This window comes from Microtus ochrogaster, unplaced genomic scaffold (genome assembly GCF_000317375.1).
Source record: "Microtus ochrogaster isolate Prairie Vole_2 unplaced genomic scaffold, MicOch1.0 UNK46, whole genome shotgun sequence".
NCBI lineage: Eukaryota > Metazoa > Chordata > Mammalia > Rodentia > Cricetidae > Microtus > Microtus ochrogaster.
The window spans coordinates 1,368,517-1,377,532 of NW_004949144.1; the positions used below are offsets into that span (position 1 = coordinate 1,368,517).

Here is a 9,016-nt window from a genome sequence, read left to right on the forward strand (position 1 = left end):
TTTCAGACTAGTAAGAATTAAAGTAGTATTCTGCATCAACTCCAGAGCTACCACATCTCTGAGCAAGGGTACAGGCAAGATTGCCAGATACATAGAAGAGTGGGAACTATCACTTCTCTTCAGAATGAAACAGGTCTGGAGATGTCACTTAAAAGATGTGTAGATGATATGAAGTTGTTGAAGGTGGTTAGACAAAGACCTACTCAGTCATAGCTGCTGAGTCTGTGAGCACTAGACTTGGTCCACATAGTCAGGTGCTCCCAACAGTCAGCTATGGAAAGAGAAGGGGCTCCTTGAGCCCTACCACTCACTAATGATTATTGTCAGCGAATAGATTTAGCAGAATGGGAAGCATAGCATTTAGTCATGTATGTACCCACTGGTGACTCAGGGTCAGACAGATAGCCCTATTTAAACTCCACAAGGAACAACAATAGCAACAATGACAACAACAAAACAATAAACTAGTGAATAAAGGACCAATATTCATAAGGAAGATAGGGTGCTGGCAGGGGCAGTAGAAAAATAAGAAGGTTTGTGTGTATGCATGCATGGGTGTGTGTGTGTGTGTGTGTGTGTGTGTGTGTGTGTGTTGTATTGTGGGAGAGAACAGAATGTTTTATATACTTATATGAAACTTTTAAAGGACAAACTATATTAATAATAAAAAGAATGCCCTACAAGAAACAAGTAGCTGTAATTTATTTGGAAAATTGGTAACTGGAGTGGGGAATATTTTCATGCTATATCATTTTATGTTATGATTGTATCTTTGTGTGTGAGCACCCACAGGCCTCCACATTAGTGTGGAAGACATCCTCTGGTGTCAGGTTTTGCTTTCTAGGTTCTGTTTGTTATTTTTTCCTGCAGTGTGTACCAGGTTAGCTGGCCCGCAAGCCTTAGGGACTCTCCTTTCTCTGCCTCTCATCAAGGAATGCTGGGATTTCAGATGCATGAGTTCCAGGAATCCAAATTCAGGTCCTCAGGCACTCACAGTTAGCACTTTACATACTGAGTCATCTCCTCAGCTCATATTTGGAACATATTTATGTATAGATGCATTTTCTTTCTTAAAGGAGAGAGAAAAAATAAAGGTGGCTTTTTCTATAGTGACAATTTCTGTAGTCTATGACCTACCTGGTTAGAATGTGGCTTTGTTTGACTGTATCTGGTGGGTGTAGAGGAGGTCCCCACAAACTTTGAGATATGAGGAATGAAATAGTTTTCATTGATAAACGCTGTCTACTTACTTGTTCTGAAGGTGCAGGTGTCTCAAAAGAGGCAAGCAAAGACATGAATCTTTGACATTTGTCAAATATTCATTCATTGTCTGGGTAAAGGTATAGTGATATGTGTAAAAAAATGTGACATGCAGCTGAAAGGAATTTAGCATGTAATGGGGCTGTAGTGGGGGTATATATTCTACCAATGGTCAGGATGATGCTATGGCTCCCTATTTCAGCATGAAGTCACAGAACTCTAGGATGCGTTTAAAATCATTTCAGTAACAATGAAATGAAGAAATCAAGGGCAGAATTCTGTATAAGAGAGAAAGGAAAATTCTTCCAGAGAAAAAGAATGTACTTTCAGCCTGAATTCCAAACAAAAGAGCAGAAAGAAGTAGATGGATCAATGGATCAGAGAGGGCACTGTGTGCTTACTAACTAGAGGTTCATAGGTGTACTTAAAATTTATACATGTGCTCTTTTTTTTTTTTATAGAATAACAATACAGTCCTTGGGTACAACGCATCATTGTCACTGCGCCCTGTGCACACTCTGTGGGTCTAGCATAGGAGGCTGGCCCTGTGGTGATGGGAGAGAAAGGTCGCCTAAACCGGGTGCTGTTGGAGTGCAGCCTCAGTGATAAGCTGTGTGGTAAGAGCAAAGACCACAACTGCCTGTGTGATCTGACGCTAAAACAATAGAGACTGAGTTCTGGATGGTTCTAGAGAAGGACTGCTTTCTAGCAAATATCATTTTTGTCAATCAGATCAGGACAGAAGAAATGACCCTCATTGGTCTAAGATGCAGGGTTCCCTCCAGGGGCAATGAGGGAATGAGGGGATACAGGCGCTTTGGGACACGGTGGGTAGGGGGAACTTGCAGGCCTCTTACTTCTCTTTCTGTTTACGGCTTACACAGTTGTCCAGGAGCATCAGTATGAAGTCATCATCGTTCCAGCGCTCCTGGTTGGCGGCTTCCTCATCCTTCTTGCCATCATCCTGTGGCTTTTTATTAGAGGACAGAGATCCCAAAGGCAGCACCCTGGAACACGGGGTAAGACTCAAACCATGGAGCTAGGCATAGGCTCAGGGAAGATTGATTTTTAAGAAAGTCATAGGCCAAGGTTTTCATAGGTCTAACCCACAGCAAGATCTTATGAATTACAAACCCAAGCCACTCACAGATTGCATTCCCAGAGGTTTTCTCTATAACTGCTTCGAACTTTTTAATGGTCTAGTTCCTCCTTGAAAACACAAAATAATTCATGGATGCCTTGCTTGGTCTCTCAATTCATATGGCTTAGGACCCTCCGATAGCTTGTTGTATTCCAGAGGATGGAAAATAACAAGATTCTTCCCATGACCTTATATGATCTGGACTCTCTGCCTTTCCCACATCTCTCCAGAGACTCATCCCACTTGTCTTCCATCTGTACTGCCTTCCTTGCTGCCCCTTAAATACCCACATGCATTTTTCTCTTGGTGACTTCATACATCTTGTTCCTTCTCCTATAGTGTTATCATGGTTTGCTCTGTAATTGCTTCTAGGCCTTTATTAAGCATTGCCAAATATGAAAGGCCTTTTTTGACTTCTGTAGATAAAAGTCATATTTCCTTTTGTTATTTTCCCTGATAACATGCTGCCTCAAATATTCTTTTTATTTATTTTTATTTATTTTTATTTTTTTAAAACATTCTTATTGTTGTATGTCCTATGATTAGAAACTAATCTTAGGTGGTTATGGACTGTGCCTAACCTCAGCTCACAGACAGTATATGGTATATGGCCATTCTTACTGAACTGATAACAAATGATTAGAAATTTAAGAAGGAAGCTTTCTTAGTCAACTGGAAAGAGATAGTCTCAGAAGACCTTTCAACTAAGAATCATGGAAATATAGAATAATTTCACGTTTGAGGGCAACCTGAAAAAAAAAGAAAAGCTACAGCTGATGGCTGAGTATCTATCTATAAGTCTCCTTCAATTCTGTAAGTCATGTGACTGACTTAAGGCAGTGGCTACCACCTTTTGGTACCTGTGCTATGGATTCCTGTTCAAAACTGCCCTGCTTCTGCACTACATTCATGCGAACACTGAAGATAATCCCAGGATGATAAAAAAAGAAACATGACCAGTTTCCAGGACTTCATCGTTAGTTTTTCTACACATAATGGATTTATTGTTACTGTTGTAGAAGCTTAGTGTTGGTATTCATTCATGGAGAAGCATCAGAAGATGTTCCTGTGTTATTCATTGAGAAATTTGACTGACCAATTTGTTAAGTCTGATTTTCTGGTGTCCCCAGGGCAGGGAACAGGTTTTGAACTTTGTCTCTTTGTTCTAGGTACTGCCGCTGCGCCTGCATCTAGGGACCTAAGCCAGGAGGTGGCAGGACAAGGAGAAAAAGTACTCCTGCCTCTTAAGGAGACCTCTGTGGAGAGCTTTCTACGAGCAGCCACACCGCCCCTGGCTAAGCTGCAGATACCCAGAGAACAGCTCTCAGACGTTATGGAGAAGATTCGCAGTGGCAGCTGTGGGACCCTCTATCACGCCATGATGACCACCAGGGACAACCCTACGCCAAAGAGTGTTGTCCTCAAGGTTTTAGCAGGTAAAGTATGAAGATTCCCTTCTCTTTCTATGGTGAGCCTGTACCTGTAAATATTAACAGCAACTGCAAACTTTAAGATATGTGTCAGAAGATATGCTTATTGTGTATAAGGGAAACTGGTTTGCAGAGTTGTTCTTCCCGGGTCTTTAGATTTCTGCCTTACCCTTGCCTATGGAAGTCTGTAAAGTAGACATTTCCATAGTAGATGCTACTTGGCCTAGGGTTATGGGATTTCTTTTTAAAAAAATTTCTTTACTGTTTGATACCTTTTCTTTTAAAATTAATTAATTTATTATTAGCGTGTCTTTCTGTGTGTGCGCATGTGTGCATGGCATGTATGTGTGAGTACAGGTATGTGCCACACAAGTGTGAGGTCAGAGGTTAACTTCAGTTGTTGCTTCTCTCCTTCCATTCTGAATTCCAGTGACGGAAAAATCATCAGGCTTCCATGTCACCAGTCACCGACTTTCACCATCTTTTTGGTCCTTATACCCTTCCTTGATATTGTGTATTATTCCCTCCTCTCCTTTCTTTCTCTCTGTATACATAATTAGCCCTGGATACATAGAACAGAAAACAAGGAAGGACTAAAAATAAGCAAAAACATCCATCAAAGAGCCCAGACAGTGACATAATAGACATAATAGAACACTTGTCTGTTCAGAAAGTCAAAAACCTATCAAGGTCTGAGACCCTTGACTCTCTATTATTTCTGTTAAAGGATCATTGACTGAGTATTACTCTCTTCTACATGGTCCTTCTTCTGCCCCCTTTCTGACTGCACTTCTACATTTGGTTCTTCTTCCTTAGGGGCCTTGAACAATATCACCTGCACACATGCCCTTTGCTTCTTGAGCCTTATGTGTCAGCTGCACTTGACTATTCACTGACCCAGTTCTTCTGTTTTTCATAGAACCCGTTGGACTCCAGGAGGCCCAGGATTTCATAGGGCGAATCCAATTCTATCAGTACCTGGGGAAACACAAGAACCTGGTACAACTGGAAGGATGCTGTACAGAAAGGCTGCCACTTTACATGGTGCTGGAAGATGTGGTCCCAGGGGACCTGCTCAGCTTTCTCTGGACCTGCCGTAAGGTGAGCAGTAGGGAAGCTGCACTAGTAGATCAAAGCTTTGATTATTTTTTTTCATGCATCAATTAACACCACGAATGACAAAATATGCAGACAATATAAGAGTGAAGCAATTACCATGTTTGAATGGAACTATGATTGTGTAAGTGTAAAACAATTTCAGCTAAGGGCTATGGATATGGCTCAGTTGGCACAATGTTTGTCTAGCAAAAAGCCCAGGATTTGAAGATGGATGCTAAAACAGAAATCCCACACTAGTTCAGAATTGAGTATAATAAAAGGTTATTTGTTTAGAGATAGACTAACAGATCACAGTCCTCTGCTCGAATGGGGAACAGCAACCAAATCCCACAGCCGGAAAAAAGGCTGGATGCGTGCTCTACAATGGCATATATGGTTTAAGAGGCCATGCCCAAGTGGGTGGGTAACTTAAAGGCTACTGGCTGTAGGAATTCCTACAGCAAGGGTTTGATCACTAACACAATGTACAACTGTATATGGTAGCATATACCTATAATTCCAGCTCTGGGAAAGGTCTTGAGTTCAAGATCTTTCACAACTATACATCCATTTGAAGCCACTCCCAGCCACATGAGACCCAAACTAAAAAAATAAAAATCCCATATCTGTTATGTGCACAGTTAACCACAAATGATATTAAACACTTGACATGTAGCAGGGGAAGCAGAAAATGAACTTTTTATTTTGGACAATTTTATGCACTGTGAGTTGAAATGGACATTTGTGGCTGATTACTATCTTGTTGGGCAAAATATGTTTAAAGACTTGTCTCCACTGCCTAACTTTGACTTTGGCAAAGTGTTTTGTTTTTATTTTTTGTTTGTTTGTTTTTTTTCCCATTATTTGAGACAGGGTTTCTCTGTGTAGCCTTGGCTGTCCTGGAACTTGCTATATTGACTAGACTGGTATTGAATTCACAGAAATCTGCCTGTCTCTGCCTTTCAAGTGTTGGGGCTAAAAACATGTGCCATAATGTCTATACTGGAATATTAATTATGATCTGAGTTTTATAAATAATCATAAAATGTTAAAGACATTATGTATATAAAACCTAATAGCAATTGGTACTAAAGAAGCAATCAAACTGGTAGCTGCTAAAAATGATAATGACAGAATGATGTACCACTCTCAGTAATAATAGTTACTCTGTTGTTCCTGCTAAGTGTACTTTTCATTCCATGAATGCACCCTAGTATACTAGAGCAAACAAGGGAGAAGCTCAGCTATAAGTGTTTGTGTGTCAAATCTTTAAAGAGAACTTGCTTAGAAGTTTCTAGATTCCAGTGGAAGAACATAACAATTGATTATTCAATATCAAATGATCAGCCCTGAAAACATACACATTCAAGTTACATACAGACTGAGCAGGCTGTATTTATATATTAATGAATATACATACATACGTACATATATTCATAATTGTAACAACAATTAAAGAAAAAGAGGCTATGAATTTAAATGAGTGCAAGGCGGGAGGTAAACATGGGAAGGTTTAGAGGGAGGTAAGGGAATGGACAAATAATGGAATTATATTATAATCTCAAAAAGTAAAAAGTTATTAAAAATTAAAATAGTAATAATAATATCCTTCGTTCTCTAAATGTTCCTCCTGAAGAGTTGAAGAAACCCTGATTTTTCACTTGCTTATGAGCCAGTTCAAGATTAATTTAGCCCTCAGAGGCTGATCATCACACAACTGGAAATGTGTGGGAAAGGCACCTGTTGAATGAAGTCTTTCACCCTATGGTGTGAATACGAGAACATAGATCCTGTTAATTTAAACCCTTCAAGATATTAACCTTCTGCCACTTCTTTGCTCTCACCACCAAGCAACTTCCCACTCTTCAGAGCTGCCATCTTCTCTATTTCGGATCATTTGCATCTGCTTTTCTTACTGCACGGAGCACCTCTTCATGCAGTTTATATCCACAAATCCTTCATCTTCCCATCTTCCTCTATCCTTGAGGTGGCTCTCGTCTTCCTCCTACCAACCCATGGCCTAGCAGATGCTGCACATTTCCTTTGTGGCACTTACCACATGCAGCCATTTATTTAGAGTTCTCTGGTTTTAGTTTTCAGGTCTGGCATTCAGAAAATCTTGAAGGCAGCAGCTATCAGGCTCAGATGAGAAACTGCACATGGTGAATTTTCTCAACTTTTTGTTGGCAATTTGAGCTTTTTCTTTTTGAAAAACTATGTTTTCTTCACTATTGAAAACCAAGTTTTCACAGGGGAACCAGCATATGTAGGCCTTCCGCATGGCTGTGTTAATCATTCAGTGAAGAGTGTAATCCCTGTTTTTTGCCTGTTGTTCATCTGTTTTTCTTTTCTTTTCTTTTTGCATTTCTGTTGTTTAGGGGACCCTGTTATTCTACATATGTGAACATACCTAATGTTTGTCTCTCGATTTTATATATATATACATATGTATATGTATATATGTGTGTGTGTGTGTGTGTGTGTGTGTGTGTGTGTGTGTGTATTAGAGAGATGGCTCAGCAACTAAGAGTACCTCCTGCTCTTGCAGAGGATCAGTGTTCATTCAGTTTCCAACATTTATATGGAGGGTCACAGTTATGTTTAACTCTAGTTCTTGGGGGTCAGATGCTATTTTCTTGTCTCCAAGGACACCAGAAACGCATGTGGTACATATACATACATGCAAGCAAACATTCACACATATAGAAAAAACATAAATACACCTTAGTTTTTTTTTACATTTCTCTCTTCTCCCTGTGGGGGTGGGATCACATAGAAGTAGAAGGACAATTTGTGGGAGTCAATCTGTGCCTCCACCACGTGTAGCCTGGGATAGAACTCAGGACATCAGGCTTGGTGACATGCACATTTATTCTCAGGTCATCTCTCCAGCCCTTTCTCTTTGATTCTTAATCCCTGTCCATAGCTTTCATATCTGCATTTCAGAGTTTCTTTACTATAATTCAAAAAAGAAAATATCCTTAAGTCACTTTTATATGATGTTTTCCTTTCCTCTATCTCTTTAGGATGTGATGACCATGGATGGCCTACTCTATGACCTCACAGAAAAACAAATATATCACATTGGAAAGCAGGTTCTTCTGGCCCTGGTAAGACCAGCTTAAATAGTCACTGATGGTTTCTTATCAGTTTCTTAGCAGCCTAGTATTTATGCTGTATTTCCCACATAATTATAAATGGGGTATATATATTTAAGATAGTTAAATAATGATGCGGCGTAAATGAACGACAAACAGAACTAACCAAGCTAGCTTAATATAATATATTCAGCTTTAATAAGGGGAGAGCTTACAAAACCAGTGTTCCAGCAAAGAGTAGGAAACAAAAGGGAAGGCGGGGAGCACACCCACCAGATTTATAGGTAAACATTTGCCTAAGGGGTACCCGCCCTACAAACAAGGTGATTGGCTGGGCTTCCCTTACAAAATAAAGCTAGGTGAAGTCTATTCACTGATAGTTTGTTTTGCAGTCTTTTATTGATGAAATTATCTAGGAAATACAGCGCAGTATAAGACATTCAAGGCAGAAGACAGCCAATTTAGGATTGATACAGTGAACTAGAAGAACGTGAAAGTTTACTTAGCTTAAATTTTAAAAGCTTAATCAAGATCAAGATGAATTTGATATCTGAACCCATATACATGTCAAAGAGGAAACAAAGGAAGCAAGATGGAAGAGATCTAGGGGAGAAAGCAGGTAGGTGAAAGGGTGAAGAAAGATACAGATTTATACCCCCAAAATAAGGCAGACTAGCTCAGATTGTGTTTGGTTGGAGACTTGCTTTGATAAAATATGTGATATGAAATATATACATATACATATGTATATAGTATATAATAAACTTGAGAAAATAAGGAACAAGGGGAAGAGAAAGGAAGGAACAGAAAAGGCCAACTGTTCTTTTATTTTTAAATCAACTTAAAGAGGTTTAAAGAATTTAGGGCTTAGAAAAACCAAAAAAAAAAAAAAAGCCGGGCGGTGGTGGCGCACGCCTTTAATCCCAGCACTTGGGAGGCAGAGGCAGGCGGATCTCTGTGAGTTCGAGACCAGCCTGGTCTACAGAGCT

The 9,016-nt window shown here is 39.7% G+C and overlaps 1 protein-coding gene across 1 annotated transcript in view; it reads left to right on the forward strand.

The window, feature by feature from the left end:
• Positions 1 to 1,809: 1,809 nt before the first annotated feature.
• Styk1 (serine/threonine/tyrosine kinase 1) overlaps positions 1,810 to 9,016 on the forward strand; it is a 13,235-nt gene continuing 6,028 nt past the window's right edge. The window contains exons 1-5 of the mRNA XM_005369202.3: positions 1,810 to 1,877; positions 2,145 to 2,279; positions 3,571 to 3,837; positions 4,751 to 4,932; positions 7,956 to 8,039. Of these exons, the coding sequence (XP_005369259.1) occupies positions 1,814 to 1,877; positions 2,145 to 2,279; positions 3,571 to 3,837; positions 4,751 to 4,932; positions 7,956 to 8,039 (732 nt within the window). The 5' untranslated portion in view covers positions 1,810 to 1,813. The remainder of the gene's footprint in view (positions 1,878 to 2,144; positions 2,280 to 3,570; positions 3,838 to 4,750; positions 4,933 to 7,955; positions 8,040 to 9,016) is intronic.